At 35.8% G+C, this 17,703-nt stretch overlaps 1 protein-coding gene across 2 annotated transcripts in view; it reads left to right on the top strand.

The window, feature by feature from the left end:
• Positions 1–16,718, top strand: part of LOC145267615 (alpha-galactosidase MYORG-like) — a 122,196-nt gene extending 105,478 nt beyond the window's left edge. For both annotated transcript variants that reach the window (XM_080123316.1, XM_080123317.1), the window contains one exon: positions 13,909–16,718. In XM_080123316.1, the coding sequence (XP_079979442.1) occupies positions 13,909–15,861 (1,953 nt within the window). In that variant the 3' untranslated portion in view covers positions 15,862–16,718. The remainder of the gene's footprint in view (positions 1–13,908) is intronic.
• Positions 16,719–17,703: the final 985 nt, after the last annotated feature.

Below are 17,703 nucleotides of genomic sequence, written 5' to 3'. Positions count from 1 at the left end.
ACAATTAGAATATATAAAAGCAAAGACATTAATTTTTCAAATGTAGCGAGTTTAATTATTTAAAATTTAGTATATTTAAACAATAAATTTTAAACAATATTCATATAATAAGAAAATAGATTTTTGAAATTGAATTTAACGTTTTGTTTATTTGTTCCTTGTTCTAATTTAGAAATTGCGGAACCCCTGCACCGTACTGACAGAATCCTGGTTGAAAAAGTACTGGTCTAAGTGGACAAGAAACTAATAACCATCCACATGTAGATCGTTGGTATCAATAGAAGAATCTAGATTATTCTCACAAAGAACAGAAATGTGTGGAGATTAGCACAAGAGAAAGAACTGGAAATCAGAAAATTTTGTTACTGTAGGAAATATTAAAGGTGTTTGTTGTGTGTGTTAATAGAAGGCCTGATGAAATTAAGAAAAAGGAGAGAAAAGTAGAATCACACTAAGACGAATAAAGACTGAGAGAGACCCCCGCTAACAGCATTCAATCCCCTGGATGGTAAACAGACTAGCTAAAAAGATAAGCTGTTCCAAAGCCTCATAGGGTGGAAAGGGGTTAATAGGCTGGCTAACAAAAATTTCTACCCCTAAATATCAGCCAAAATTGTTCAATTCTGTTGCTTTTCCACTATTGTTTGATCTTGAGATAGCCCAAAATTATTCTGTTTGGCAAAAGTTAATGAAAAAAATGAACAATTGCATTTAATTTTTTCACTTGTCTTCATGTGAATTATATTGTTTTCCTCAGAGGACAAGAAACACTCATTTGGCTGTAAACACTACTAATAATTTCCCCCACTCTTTATCTGTGCCTAGACCTAAATATAGATTCCATGAACAAAGCTTCTTTTTAAGAACTGCACACCTGTGGAACTCTCTTCCATTCACCTGCTTTCCAGCTGACTACAATATGGCCGTCTTCAAGTCCAATGTAAACAAGTTCTTGATGAGCCGTTCCCTTTAAGTAATCCAATTTACCAAATTTACACTTCTAATGATTACTATGATATTGTCCTTTTGACCACTGTACACTCTTTAACTGTTATCCTTGAGTGGCCTCTGGGCCTTGATAAGTGGTGATTCCTTTGTAAAAAAAAAAAGGTATGTTTTATTTTTGCCATGGGAAAAATAAAAGACAATAGCAAAAATATATCATAAGGAAATATAGTTTGCTTGAAGCTTTGCATGTAATCTATAAATATAAAAGCGAAAATGTATGTGTGTGTGTTCGCTTTTTCTGTGTGTCTACAAAAGGCTTCTTTCAGAGAAGTGGTCAGTCGGTTCACAACTTTTTAAAACTTTTTATATCACATATAAATCGTAATATCTCACAGTTAACAACGAAGCTCACCTGTCTATTTAATTTGCTCGATTTCGGAAGATGAATATTCAACATTTGTCGCTCGCCGCATGTGGGTTAGTCTTTTTCCTATAAAATCTTGGGAAAATAAAAATAAAAAAAGCATTCCGCAGTAAATGAAATACTGTACCGCAGTCAAAATTGACCTCATTAACTCATTAAAACGTGCACCTGCCAAATTCAAACGTGTTTCCGTTAGCATGTCGCGGTGGGGCAATGGTTAATGTCGCACTTTTTTTTTTTCAACTTTGCCTCAACGGTTCGGGTTCGATCCTCATACTTACTTTTTTCTTTTTTTTTAACCCCTCACCCCCGGAGTTTCCACACACACCTCCAAACACCTGGGCAACGCCGGGTACCCCTCGCTAGTATGTATATAAAAGAGTACTAGAAAGCTATTACAATGCAAAGAATGGAGAATGTAAATATGTTTGTGTTGCAAGGGACAACAAAAATAAAGTAATTTTTTTTTTAAGATTTTTATTCTAAATCTTGTTTTGTCCAAACTGTTATACAGTATATGTGTGTGACATTGTTCCAAGATATATTTTGAGGAAAGACAGCTTTATCAAATGATAGGTATTTCAAACCTCCTAGAATTACATTCAACCCCCCCTCCAATTTTTTTAACAAAAATAAATAAAAAGGATTCATAGAATAACACTATTAATATATAGATTTATAATTTTTACCCCCCCCCAAATAATAATAATATAATAAAATAATATTCATAATTTTAATTGTATAGCATATTTAGTATTCAGATTTATGAGTAAGCCCCTCTGAAAAATAAATAGAAAAAAGTTTTAAAATATTAATAGAATTGATATATAGATTTAAAGTTAATCTGCCCCCCCCCCCCAAATAAAAATAACAGAAAAGTACACTTATATATATTTACAATCTACTTATGTAGATTTACAATTACCCCTCACCTCAAGACGGTCCTGGATATGACCTAAAACTATATCCGATGGTGAGGCCTCACCTTGCGGGCCTTGGGGAGTGTGGAGCCACTCTTTAATTGCCATTGCTCCCAGGTTCACTCTAACCCGGAGTGGTAGTACCTGTTAGGGTCCCAACTATGGGTTAAATAGAATCTGACTTAAAAAAAATATATATACTCTATTAAAAATCGTTCCTCAAAATAACTAGATTCGGCATTAAATAACCTGAAAAAGGTTGATATGCCGTAAAAAAAAAAAACAACCAATCACCTGAAGACGAAAAGAAATTTATATTAATAGAATGATGCCTCCTCCTAAAAGAAAATAATAAAATGAAATCTAATATATAAACGGCTATATGTCTGTCTGTCTGTCTCCATATTTTCGAATTCTATCTCCTCCGAAACTAAAAATCACAGAACGGTGCTAGGGGCCTCAAATGATTGAATTTTTTACAGGCCATTCTTTTATGGGTCTTTTTTTTAGATTGTTTTTAAGGGGTCAAAAATGGGATAAAATGGAAAAAATCGTTAAAAATTTTGTACATTCATCTGAATTTATTTTTTATTTTTAATCGACTTATATGCATTTCATGTTGGTACAGTGGTAAGGTCACCAGCTTTGAATGCTATAGTTTCAGTTTCGATTCTAGCTGATGGCACCTAAATATTTTTTTTTTTTTTTACTTTTGAAATTATGACTCTATAATAATATATACGAAATCTGGACAAATTAAAATATCATATTTAAGCATATTTTACGATCGGGCAAAGCTGCCCCCCCCACCTCCACTAGTAAAGGATATTAAAATTGGTGCTTCGAAAATCGAAAAATTGAATTTCAAGTAAAACCAATGGTGTCTATTGAATTGTCATATCACAGTAACGAACATTTCTAAAATTACGAAAAACGATAAGGTAGAAAATCAATTATTAACAAAAACAGTTTTCAGAGACAATTAGTGAAAATTGAGTTTTGTTAAATTGACTTAAAGTTTCAGAATATAATTACCTCCCTTGTTATGAGTTAAACTCTTCGGTTTTCTTTTTGCTTTGTTTTTTTTTTTTTACAAAACTCAATTTTCACTAACTCTTTTTGAAAACTATTTTCATTAATAATTAACTTAACTTTATCATTTTTCATTAGTTTTGGATATGTTCATTACTGTGACATGACAATTGGTTTACTCAATATTTCGATTTTTGAATTTCATTTTAATAACAAAGAATACATCAAGATTTGAGGGATTAACTCCCCTTATTACACTTTAATCTAATATATAAAAGGCTATATGTCTGTCGATCTGTTTCCATATTTTCAAACTCTATCTGCTCCGAATCTGAAAGTTACAGAGCGGCGCTAGGGGTCTCAAATGATTGGGGGGGGGGGGGTACGGGCTGTTCTTTTATGGGTCTTTAGCCGGTTAAAATTGTTTTTAAGGGGTTGAAAATGGGTCAAAATTTAAAAAAATCGTTAAACATTTTGTACATTTATCTTAGTTTATTTTTAATTTTTAATCGGTTTATATGCGTGTCACATTGATACAGTGGTAACGTCACCAGCTTTTAATGTTACAGTTTCGGTTTCAATTCTAGCTGATGGCACCTAAATACTTTTTTTTTTTACTTTTGAAATCACGAATCTATAATAATATTTGCACAATCTGGACAAATTAAAATATATTTAAGCGTATTTTACAACAGAGCAAAGGTGCCCCTCTCCATACCCTGCTAGTATTTGATTTAAAAAAATCGTTCACATATTGAATTTTGAATTTTAACATTGGAATAAATTTAATAGGATAAGAATTTACTAAAGTCAGTCTAAAACGTTAAATAATCTAAATAAATGCAATTATAATACAATTACAAATAAATTCAACAAGAACCATTCAATAATTTAAAACCCTACATTTGAACATAAACTGCTGTAGACATGTTTGTATAGTGTACAACTATTTGGAAATTGTTTAACTTTGTTAAATTTTATTAAATTAAAGAGAACTGTTGCATTTCAAAAGATGTTCATTTAACTTGTAACTATCAATGTGAGGGAAAGTCATATAAAGTGAAACATTTCCTGTCACGTGTTGGTGCTTTTTCGTTATTAGACTGAAAATTGAAAATCAAAATATTGAATTTCAATTAAAACCAATAGTATTTACTTAATTTTTATGTCGAAACTCGTTACATATCCAAAATTTTGCCTACCAAACTCCTCTGTCAGTTTTTGGTTTACAGATATGAAACTTCATACATAGGGTATTCGAACCCATGCAAAACTTTATATTTGGGTTTTAGTCGGGGGGAAACAGTGCAAAAGTGTGAAAATTAAAAAAATAAAATTTGGCAAGTTCAGATTAAACAACGACATTACGAATATGCCTGTGTAACCTTATAGCTATTGGTTCATGTTTTAATTTTTAACCTCCCAGCAAACATGTCTTCATAGCTCAGGCATTAATGTCAAAAGAAAATGTAAATCATAAGCTGAACGTTTTGATTTCAATTTTTAGTGGTGACAGTAATTTTTTTTAAAAACTTTTTAAATTATTACTATATATTGGATCCAATATAATCTGTAAATATAAAAGCGAAAATGTATGTATGTGTGTTCGCTTTTTCTGTATGTAAACAAAAGGTTTTTTTCAGAGAAGTGGTCGCTCGCTTCACAACTTTTTAAAACTTTTTATATCACATATAAATCGTAATATCTCACAGTTAACAATGAAGCTCGCCTGTCTATTTAATTTGCTTGATTTCGGGAAGATAAATTTTCAACATTTGTCACTCGCCGCATGTGGGTTAGTCTTTTTCCTATAACATCTTGAGGGGAAAAAAAAGCGTTCAGCAGTAAATGAAGGTACTATCCCGCAGTCAAACTTGACCTCATTAACTCATTAAAATGTGCACCTGCTAAATCCAAGTAATTAAATAAATTCAAACGTGTTTCCGTTAGCATGTCGCGGTGGGGCAATGGTTAACGTCGCATTTTTTTTTTTCACACTTTAATTTACAACTTTGCCTCAACGGTTCGGGTTCGATCCTCGTACTTACTTTTTTTTTTTAACTCTCCCACCCCCGGAGTTTCCACACACACCTCCAAACACCCGGGCAACGCCGGGTACCCCTCGCTAGTATAATAATAAATACGAAATCTGCATTAATCAAAATATCATATTTAAGTGTATTTTACGACCGGGCAATGCCAGGTGGCCTGCTAGTATATATATATATATATATTTTTTTACATATTAAAGTTTTTAAAGCTGTTTAAAGTATAATATAATATTGAATAAACTGAAAGGGGAAGAAATTCTCAAATGCTCTCATCTCTATTTCGCATGTTGAGCTTTCTTTATCTGCTTGGGATCGTCTCATAAATATTGATATTGATATTTATTTGAAATTCATGTTTACAGTATTACACAGTCTGTAATCCTACAACATTTGAGTATTTTATTTAATTACATATATATATATATATATATATATATAAATGTATAATTTGATGAGTAAATGATAAATGGTAAAAAACTTGTAAAAAGTGTTCAAAACTACTGTATAGCAAACTATATATTTTTATTAGCATTTTTAATCTGCTTAGTTAGATATGTTTCCACTACCGGAATCGAATTAAAGATTTGATAGTCTCATCAGACTTTAAAGATTTTTTTAAAAAATCTTTACAAAATATCTGTAAAGTCTGACGAAACTATTGGATCATTAATTCGATTCCGGTAGTGGAAACATATGTAACTAAGCAGATTAAAAACGGTAATAAATGTATATATATATATATATATATATATATATATATATATATATATATACTGCATGTTGGAAAATAAAGGAAAAGCCTGAAAGTATTATTAATTCCTAAATAAATTTAATAACTTTTACAATCACTGTTATTAAACAAATGATGACTGCATCAACAAGAAGATGATAGCCAAGTGGTTAATGACTAGGGCTATGACAACAGTATATTCTTTTTCATTGTTATGACTCTTGCATATATATCCGGCAAAGTTAGACACAGTTAATCAACTGAGAACCACATCACTTTATATAAAAGTATATAAAATATCAACGGATACACACTCGAGAGTCAAAACAATGAAAAGAATATGCTGTTGTCCTAGCCCTATTAATGACACCGACTGATAACTTGAGTGTATCAGGTTTGAATCCAGTTCATTCCACAGAAACACTTTCACTTAGTAATGTTGGCAATCTTCACATGGTCCTTCTTGTAAGTACCGGATGTCTTTCTAGAATGAATCCCAACTAGAAAGATATCAAAGGAAATGAATGCCAACAATAATCATCTGAGTCATACAAAATGAATGAATCATGCTCAACAGCAATAATAGCAGCAACCATGAAAAGGAAGAGGAGAAAATGAACTACTGCTATGTGTCATCAAGACAATAACACTCAATCTGTGTACATGATGAGCTGTTATCCAGATATTATGCTTCTATCAAAGGATTGTAGTACTACACTTTGGTTAAAGATCTGTAAACGTTTTTAATTGGTAATTTACTTTAACTTTGATTACCTCAGCTAAGAGAAGGGAGAAATTATGAGTGATGAATAACTGAGAATTATAGAAATGCTTGAATCTAGCTGGTCTCCTAATTATTGAACTCTTAGAATTAGTTCTAAAGAGACTTGGAAAGAGATTGAGACATTTACAGTATACAGCATATATTTGAGGCACCATGAGAGTAGTATCGTTTGGGTTGTGTATCTGTTACATGTGGTAATACATGGTATCGGTTTTAACTCTGTAAGAGTTCAGTAAAGTGGGTGACTATATCCTTCCAGGTCGAGGTGAGCTCAATACAAAATACAAATGTCTGCACTCATGCTTACGGTATTTATAGAAATCAGAAGTCACTCTAGTTTTTTCTTGTCCAGGGTAGATCACTCTGGTTGCCTCTTATTGTGAGGGACAGATAACTCTTATACCTATATATGCCCCTCCCCCTCATAACCACAAGATGAAGTGTTGTGGTCATCTTCACACGCAGTAAAAAATTTGTATGACTTTTCGTGCATTTGTGCCGATAAGTTCCTTGGTGCTCTAGTTTCCTGGCATGAAGATTTCCCTAACGGAAAGGAACTGACTGAGTGTTCATATTCTCCCGTGGTATCATCAACGTCGATTTCTTCTTCATGCTCGCTGGGCGATTCAATGTTTATGTGCCGTTCGACTTCCATTACTTCCTCAAGAAAATTGTTCCTGTGGGGGATCAGGGTTTGCGCAATCTTACTCTATTGCCCCCATCTTCTCGCACTTGGTATTGACGATTCCCATATGTCTCCACGATCCTACCTGTCTTTGTCCATCTCATGGTTCTGGATCTGGACAAATCTCCTACTTGAAGTTCCCGGAGTGAATGACAATGCTGGTTGCAGAACTGTTCATTCCATATATGCCTCTTAGCCATTGCCACCTCTCTTAATTCACCTATTTCTCCCCACTGTTTCCTTGTTTGGTATTTATCCCGTAAGATGGGAATTTGGTCGTTAATGACCCGATGATATAGCATTACAGCTGGGGACATGTCAAGGTGTTCTGATGGTTTAGTAATACCCGAGCAGCCCAATCATGGCATAGGCATCCATAACTGTCCATGTTGTCGGCTAGTATACATTTTGCAATTTTAACAGCTTACTCTGCAAAACAATTGCTTTGAGAATAATAGGCTGATGAGGTATGTTTCCGTATACCCCAGTCCCTCAAAATGGAGCCGTAATCCTGGGACTCAAATGGTGATCCACCATGCAAAGAAATTTCTTCAGGTGCACCGTAAGTACAGAACCAAGTTCTCAAAGTATCACATACCATTTTGGCCTTTCCTGACATCATTAGGTTCCAATTCAACCCATCTAATATATCCATCCGCATACACCATAAAGTGCCTACCCTGTATATCGACAAAGTCGACCACCACTTATTGGAATGGAAATTCCATGTTTGCTGAGGATGTTAAGGGTTTCCTAGGTTGAGATAATGCGATTGTGTTGCAAGTGCGGCATTGGAATCTAGTTTGCCTGATGTTAGCATCTAAACCTGGCCAGAAGAACCATTGTCTTGCATCCACTAGTATACCATTTACGCCTTGATGTGCGGAGTAAAGGGTTTCTAATACTCTGTGAAAACTTGTTGAGGTGTCAGGATTTTGTTGCTTTTGATAATGACTCTTTCACACATAGGCCAGGAAACTCGAGCCATGAGTGAGAGATTATTGCGTGACTGAGGGAAGCCATTTTGAATTAGATCTCTCAAGATTCTTCATTCTTCATCTTTGGCTGCCACAGCCACAGCCCTTTCCCATGTGATAACTTTCAATTGAGTGTCATCCTTGTACATCGATGTGAAAGCGGCTTTAACTGCAGCATCAACCGTTTGATCCTGGTCTTTTGTTGGGGTACCTGCTTGGTATCAAGATACACAATCAGGGGCTAAAATTGAGTTTTCCAGTGCGGTTTTATCTGGAATTTGTACATCACTGTCTTTTCCTTGAAATTCAACAAGTGGGGATTTTGATATTCTCCATGGCTTGGTTTGAAAATAAAATATCTTTATTAGTGGTAAGTTATCCACTGTTATTAGCAAGTCTGGGCATCCGAGTATGGACATCTAACATGATTCTAGCCTATACACCAAGGCTAAAGCGTCTCCTTCCACTGATGCATATCGTGATCCTGTGTCATTTGTAAAACAGGTTCCAGCCAAAATGAGTTGCCAGCAACCATCCCCACAACTCATGTTCAATTCACCCTCACATCTGCAGTGTTTCTGAAATAGGAAATACAATATTCTTGTCTTATTATAATCTGTCGCAAGTCATATCACTCTGTTCATTTCAAACATTTGGATACCTTTCTTAATTCTTTTCACTATTACTCTCTTCGATTCCTGGAATATGTGCTCCAGTGTTTCATCCCAATAGTACTTTCTGTTCTTTGTTCTTAATAACTCTTGGAAGGGAGCCATAATTTCTGCTTATGAGAAGGTATACAACATCTGGTTCATGAGTCTAAACCAGGATCTAACCCCATTAATATTTGTTATAGTAGGGAAGTTAAGGATGGATTTTGTCATTCTTTTTGTGGCTTTAACCCCATTCACAGTAACTAGAAACCCTGCGAATTCTACCTTCATTTCTGAAAAGTGAAGCATGTCTGGATTAAGCACAATGCTTTTGTTGGTGCAGTGATTTATATAGTCAATCGTATGCTAGATTCTGTTGAGTTGTCACATAGAAGGCTGTCGTCTATACATCAGGTTTTATGAGCTACGTCCAGAGTGATGTCATCAAACCGACGCATGTAACCATCTCCTGATCCATGAAATCCTTGAGGGGATCGACAGTACATATATCGACCCCACTCAGTAATGAATGTAGAAGCGTCCCGTGTGGCTGAAGGTAACAGTAGACTGTGGTATTCATTCCACATATCTAGTACCATTTTTCTGGTGTGTTCTGGGATCACCGAGATTTGATTGAATGGGGATGAGGTGTGATGTGTTTCCCTTATGGTGACAACTTCTGTAGATCTATTGTCTGCCTTGGAGATCCATCCTTTTTTGGCATGACCATCATTCTTGAGCACCAAGTAGTCGGTATGCCCACTGGTACTGGTTCTGTTATCCCCAGTGCGATGTCTTTGTGTGCTGCTTCACTTTTTTCTTCCAGTGATGGAGAACACTTGGCGTGTGGATTGCTGTAGGTGTCACATTTGGTAAGAATTTTATTTCTAAGGGTTTACCCTCTATTGTCTGTAGTGGTTGATGTGGACATGTGTTGAACGTGTTTGAGTTAAAGTGTTCCTTTAGCCATTGTTCCAATTCTTGACTGGTGGTTTCTGTTGGCTTGATTGAATCTTCTCTGGTTTCTTCAGAACCAGTGCTCTGCGCAGGCATCTGAAGGAGCTGTTTTCTTTGTTCTTGCAGAGCTGCTCTGTGATAACAATGTTGGGAAATCGAAAGGCAAAAGGTCCAGATCCTTTAATGTCGTTCGCAACAAATAGAAACCAGATGCGTTATCCAATACATATACTGCTTGCCACGTTTCTTTTGACCCCTACCCTTATGCACAAAAATAGGACTCCTTTGATGTGTAGATGCTTATTGGTTATGCCTATTATCCGGTGGGTCATTGGTATCAAGTACTCATCCAGGTACCTGAGAAGTCTTTGAATTTCGGGCCTGATCAAGCAAAGCTGAGCCCCTATATCTGCAAATGCTTGGATGGAATAGGTGAGTGCACTTACAGGTTTCTTTGGCATCTGTCTGAAGATCGCATGATTCTTGGGCATCATAGTTATCTCTGCTGTAACTGAGGGGAGTAATTCTGGGGCACACACCTGAAATTGCTTCCCATCCCACTCCAGGTGAGGCATGCTTGCTGGCTATCTCTTATCATACCTGGAAGCAGAAAATTTATCCAAGGTATCATTTGTAAACATAAATCTCCCTACTTCTCGATACTTTGCTTGTGGCTTCTGTTCTGGACCCCTTAAATTTACAGCACACCTTTTTCAGGTGCCCCACCACTCCACAAAAGTGCACTTGAGTCCAATTGCTAGACAGTCCTTTTCATTCATCGATCCTCCTGGGTGTAATGTCTTCCCACAACCACTGCAACGTTTAGTATATTGTGAAGTCAAAGAAGCCTTTGTCTCCTGGTTGTGCTGTTCTTGGTTCAACCTTTGTACACCAGAGAGCACCTGCGAGTGTGTGTGACATCATGAAAATGGGAAGTTGACTTGTCTGTTACCTCCAGGCAGATCAACTGTGAGAACTTCTGCTCTACTGTAGTAAGCGAAACTACCTCCGCCAGTACCCTTCTCTGGTGCTCAGTATTTTACAACCCCACTATCATCTTCCCAGCAACCATATCATCTGAATAGTCAACTTGCTGCCAGCAAGTCGATTTGTTCAGACACTGAATACGAAATTCATAAGATTTGGCTTGACCATGTAATCACCATAAAAAATGAGTTACCAACTCAGTTGTATCTGACAAAAAAAAATACTTCTCTGAGGAAGAGGAGTACCTTCAAACAATAACCAGTTTATTTCCAGTGTACAGGTCTTCCATAGTTTATTCCGGATTGCGGCTGGGTTTTCCAATCTGCATACCTCTTTGTATTGCGCCTAAGTGTCCAAAACTGTCAGTTGTATCCAGTCCTGTCAAGGGTCGTTCCATTCTTTTTGTTTGCGATATGTTGGGACGATCGTGAAGCATTTCTTTCTTCAGTTCAATGTTCTCTTTCTGAAGCTCGACAAGCTGCTTTAATAAAAGCACGTTTTCTTGTCCTATGCTATTTTGATAGTGAATATGTCTAACGCTGTTGTACAAGTTTTCACGCTTTACAGCGAAAATCTGTTCGTAGCGCCATGTAAGAGTTGAGTAAAGCAGGAGATTGGATCCTTCCAAGTTGAGGTGAGCTCAATACAAAATACAAATGCTTACGGTATTTATAGAAGTCAGGGAAGGTCACTCTAGTTCCTTCCTGTCCAGGGGAGATCACTCTGGTTTCTTCCTATTGTCAGGGACAGATAACTCTTATACCTATGCTAACACCAATTTAAAAATGAGCAGAGGATGAAGAATAAACTTTAACAGGTTTATTCAAAAACTTACAGAGCAAAATGGTAAGTAAAAGTTGTTGGATGTGATGGCAGACATGAGTGGAAAACGAATGAGTACATATCCAAGGCAATGGCAGAAACCATGGAGGAAAACCTCCAGTCTGTAGTGGAATAGAAATATATAAATCAATGATAACGTTTAATGCTGCCAAGACTAAGCTTCTCTCGTTTAATAATTGCAAGAAACCTTCTCAACCACTGATAGTCATGGTTAATGATACATTACCTAAAAGTACTTCATTCAAACTCCTCGGCTTAAAGTTTGTAAGGAACAGATACACAGAACATATTGGCAAGGCTGCTGCAAAGAAGGTCGGTTCTCTCTCTATCATGCTAGAAAGTTAATTACACCTGAGTTTATCCTGTACCTCCACATGGCCACCATTCGCCCATGTATGGAGTATTGGGCTGGTGCATCTGCTACTAGTCTGTCCCTTTTAGACATGGTCCAAAAGAGTCACCAGCCTAATAGATCTCGTACTGCCAGCTAGGTTTCAACATCTGTCCCATCTTTGTCCTTCTGCCTGTTTTACAAGTATTTTAAGGGAGGATGCTCAGATGAGCTTCAATCTCTTGTACACCCTCGATGGAAATACCTTCCGACAAACCAAACAAGCAGCAAAATCCCACCCCTATACAGTGGAGATCCTTACATGCTGGAAAGCTTTCTACTCTTATAGTTTCTTCTTTCCTTGGACTGCAAGACTTTAAAACTCCCTTCTGGATACTTGTTTCCCTGACTGTATTCACATGCAGAAGTTTAAGTGTAATGTAAACAGACATCTTGCTGCTCAACTCCCTACATAGTATCCCTGCAAATTATGTCCCAGATAGTAGCCCCCTACATCAAAGTGGCACTGTGCTTTGTTTGGGGTGAAAATGCTATAATAATAATAATTAAAATAAAAAATGAAGATACCTGTTTATGTCCCAAACTGTCAAAGCAAATCTTTTTCATTCAAAGGGTAATAACTCTTCCTTCTTCGGTATAAGGGAAATAACTCTATCATTTTTAAGTTGTTCCTAACGGTATCAAAGAATTAATTCATCATAGTGCTATAAAAGTGGCTTGTACCATATTAATAAGGCCTTTAATATAAGACCTCATGATTAAACATGAAAATAATCTTATTAGAGTAAAAAGAAGTGTTTGAATTTCATTGTGAAATTGTATTCCTTCTGTAACAAAAGGCTAAAATATGCACGTAAAATAATATTTAATAATAAAAATAAATATGTCCCATAAAAAATAGGGGCGATCAATTTATATATATATATATATATATATATATATATATATATATATATATATATATATAAATAACAAAAAGAGCTTATAGCTCTTAAAAAACCACTAAGTTGCAGAAAAAATAAAAATAACAGAGTTTCAAAGTTTTTAATCTCACTAAAAAAACACCAACAACAAATCTTAAAAAGGCTAAAATGAAATAGATACAAGAGTAAATGCCTACCACATAAGAACATTTGCTTTGAGAAGTCCAAGATATAAGGGGGCCTGATTCTAGCATTCAACATCATCAATAGAAATTTTTATCTACCGTTAAAAGAATTTTTCACTCCAACATCTAGTTGCAATCACCATGGAAACTATAGAAGACAGACCATCATCATTTTTATCTCAAGAGAAGATAGGCAACACTCTGTGTCCGTGTTTGATCTTCCTGCAACAGCCTGGCATATCTGGATTCAAAGTGGCCTTGGACAAACATTCAGATTTTATATACAGATGCAAACATATACAGCCTTTTCACATGGCTGACTGCACTTTGCTCTTGTTTTACAAATAAGATTGAATGTTTTCTTTCTTAGCTATGAACGATATGAAATTTTAAATGTGTAAACGTTGATCAAAAGAATTTCTTTATTAATTATTATATTTTTTCTCTTTTCTTCCAGAATCCAAACAAGGAAAATACATTACTTTTACGATATTCTGTGGGGATATTGTTCATTCTGATCTTGGCCGGCTTCATAGCGGTCCGTATTCTGCATGCTCGTCAGACGCAGGCAATCCTTGTCGGCAGATTGATTCATTTTTCAGAGCAGTCACGTCGACTCCAACTCAACAACCAATGGGGTGTTTCTACCCTCGTCGGTCAACTCGGAATAAACTTCACCTCCAAGTTTCATTATTGTCAACCAAATATCAAAGAACAAACAATTCATGAGTTATGTTATCAGACTAAAATGTCCTCCATGTTGGAGATTGTTCATGAAGATAAAGAAGACCTTTACTGCTATGCAATTCGATGGAATGCCTCATCTACTGAACGAGTCAGAGATTGTTATAACCTCGACAGTTCCTTGTGGTATGGTATGAATATTGGTGCAAACCAGACATGGCCGATTAAAAACTTTCAAACGGACTTTGTCAGTTTTGTGCCTGAATCATCAGACACGTTTGGAACAATTCTTGAACCCTACTGGATTAATTCTGCTGGGGTAACAATAATTGTGAATGCCACCCACCCGTTCCAAATCAGCTGGAATTATTCAGGGAACCAGCTGTTCTGCCTTCAACCAGAACCGCAATTTCTTGACGAGCGCCACGTGCTCACCTATCACATCTGCCAGGGTCAGAACATTAAAGTGGCACATATGAATTCACAAAAGATCTTCTTTCCTCAAGACGAGAACCGAGTTCTTCAAAATTTGGAACTTCTCCAAACAGTCACATGGTCTTTTGGTCGGAATCTAGAAAACAGTACATTCCAGAATTTGGTGCAGAACTTTCTCCAAAATGACTTCAACAAAACAGTTAACGAAACTTTAATCGAGTTAACTGATGAATGGCAAAAGAGCCAGGGTAATTTTATCTTTGATAAAACACAGTTCCCGAATGCATCAGAGTTTCTGCAAGAAGTGCACCGAAACCAAATGCGAGTCATCTATCCAGTGAGCCCTTATTTTCACTTTACTTCGCAGGACTTTAAGACTGGAATGATGAAAGGTTATTTCATTAAGGATTTCCCCGGTGAGGTGACACGTCTTGTTAAGTGGAGGGGAAAGCAGATGGCTGTTGTGGACATCTCAAATCCTGAAGCTTTGAAATGGTATACGGCCAAATTAAGCCAAATTTCTGGACTGCCAGCATTTGGTGGCCTCCGTAGTTTGGCGATGGGAGAAAGTCACATTCCTCATCAGCCACATTTTTATAATGCAAGTTACACGATACAAGATTATATTGATCGAATGGCCGCACTGTATTTGAATACTTCTAAAATTCTTTACTTTGATTCTGCCATCAACAAGCGGCACAAGTCTTTTGTCGTTAACGTGAAACCCGTCTTCGAAAAACGTGGCAATTACGTTTGCATGGATAATGTTGTGTCACAGGTGTTGACAGTCGGCCTCCTCGGTTATCCATACATAGCACTTGGCACGGCCGTTCTCGGAAACGTCAGTCAAGAACTCTATATGAAGTACATCGGACTTGCTTCTCTCTTGCCCGTCATTCGCTTCACCTATCACAGGCAACTGTATGATACACAGATAATTACACTCATAAAAAATATGGTGGCGCTTCACCAAAAACTTGTCAATGAAACAATTATTGAAATCTACAAAAAAAATCAAATGGGGTTGCCAATCATTCGACCTATTTGGTGGAAGAGTCCGATGGATTCGACAGCCTTGCGGGTCAACAACCAGTTTCTTATTGGTGACAATTTGATGGTTGCACCAAACATGTGCGAAGGACAGAGTAAACGAGATATTTACTTGCCTAGCGGACGTTGGAAAGATTTAAAACTCAATTTAGAAATCAAAGGTGGAACATGGCTTTACAATTACGTAACACCTTCCGATTTTATTGCCATTTTTCGTCTTTTGGATGATGAAGAAAGATGAAGATCAAAGTCAAGCTGGATTAGAAGAAAAATTATCTTTTATTTTTAATTCTAATAATGAAGAATAGCAGAAACAAATTGGAGGATCGCTATTTTATAATTAAACATTGATGATGCGTGTTCATCTGTCATGTGCCACCGCTTGCTTGATAAGTTTGAAAGTATTTTGTATTATTTGGATTCTTTGGACTTCTGTTCTCATATTGAGTGTTATTTTCGCAATGGTTTGGTTGATGTAACCTTTGACCTTTTTCAAGTGTATCTTGTCGAACTTAGGAATCTTTCTGTCGAACTTGGGAATCTGCACAACATTTTGAATGGAACCCGTTATTTAATCCATAGGGGTAGCATGCTCTAGTTCTGCAGTTAGACAAGATATACCTAAAGAAAATCGGAGGTTACATTAACCAAAACGTGAAAATGACACTGAAGATGAGGACAGTAGTCCGAAGAATCCAAATAAGACAAATTATCAATCATCTCAAAAAGTCTGAAAATATTCCGGTTATTGACTTTTGCAATTGGGAATTTTTTTTTTATGTTATCTTAAAAAAAAATATTTTCACAGAAATTTTTTTTTATGTTATCTTAAAAAAAAAATATTTTCACTGAAATTTTTTTTTATGTTATCTTATAAAAAAAATATTGTCACAGAATTTTTTTTATGTCATCTTAAAAAAAAATTTTTTTTTTATGTTATCTTAAAAAAAAATATCTTCACTGAAATTTTTTTTTATGTTATCTTAAAAAAAAAATATTTTCACTGAAATTTTTTTTTTTTTTTGTTATCTTAAAAAAAAAATATTTTCACTGAAATTTTGGTTGAGTCAAATCAAAATAAATATTTCTTAAAAAATTTTCCAAGAAATTTTCCCTTGAAATGTCTCATCATCATCATCATCATTATCATCATCAGTAGCAACAGCATCAACACTTTTGTGGAGGTTTTCCTTGTTTTTCATTCCAGGGAGCACTCTTTTTAAACTTTCATAAGCTCTCCTCTATGTCTAACTAGCAGCACTACCCGGCATTGCCTGGGGCAAAATTAATTGTAACATAACTTCTATTCTGCTCTTTCTTTCCCCCTTGCCTTGTTTTCCCACTTCCCACCCCCTCTTTTTCCTTTGCCCAGCCCATTCCTCTCTGTGGACATAAACACACATGATTCAAGTTGGCATAAGAGAAATAACTGTACAAGAATCAGAGTTACTTCCCTGTATGTGATAACTTTTTTTTAAAAATGTGCGCACATCTTGATAATCTTAAATGATAGAAACGGCCATTTGACCCTCAAAGAATGAATCATCTTTCTAAATGTTAGATATTTATGCCAATTAAAAAAAATACAAACTTTGTAGGTGTATTTTGAAAGTTTTAGTAATACATACATAGACGGTTGCTCCTAATATATATAAAGGACATTCCAAAAGTAATGCCTGCTATTTTTTCATTCAGCTCAAGTGGACTAGAGGGCATTGCAAATTGCATTGTTATAATGATGGAACTTATGCATTCTTGGCCTGATAGTTTCATCTCTGTTGCAGATATTGACAATGTGAAACTCTAAGACAGCAATATTTATTAATGACCTCCCCGACAAAACTGCCTCTGAGATGGGTATATATGCTGATAACACCACACTTTATAACAGGCATGACAGGAAAACAAATGAACACATAACTAAAGAAATGGCAAAAACACTAGAGGATGACCTCCAATCTGTAGTGGAATGAGGACATAAATGGATGGTCACACTCAATGCTGCCAAGACTAAACTGGTTTCCTTCAATAATTACAAGAAACCTTTTCTGCCACCAATAGCAATGGCCAGTGACTTCCTATC

This window comes from Euprymna scolopes, chromosome 4 (genome assembly GCF_053919585.1).
Source record: "Euprymna scolopes isolate OS-2025 chromosome 4, ASM5391958v1, whole genome shotgun sequence".
Classification (NCBI taxonomy): domain Eukaryota; kingdom Metazoa; phylum Mollusca; class Cephalopoda; order Sepiida; family Sepiolidae; genus Euprymna; species Euprymna scolopes.
The sequence above is the reverse complement of the archived record's forward strand: the minus strand, read 5'-3'. Positions and strand labels throughout refer to the sequence as shown.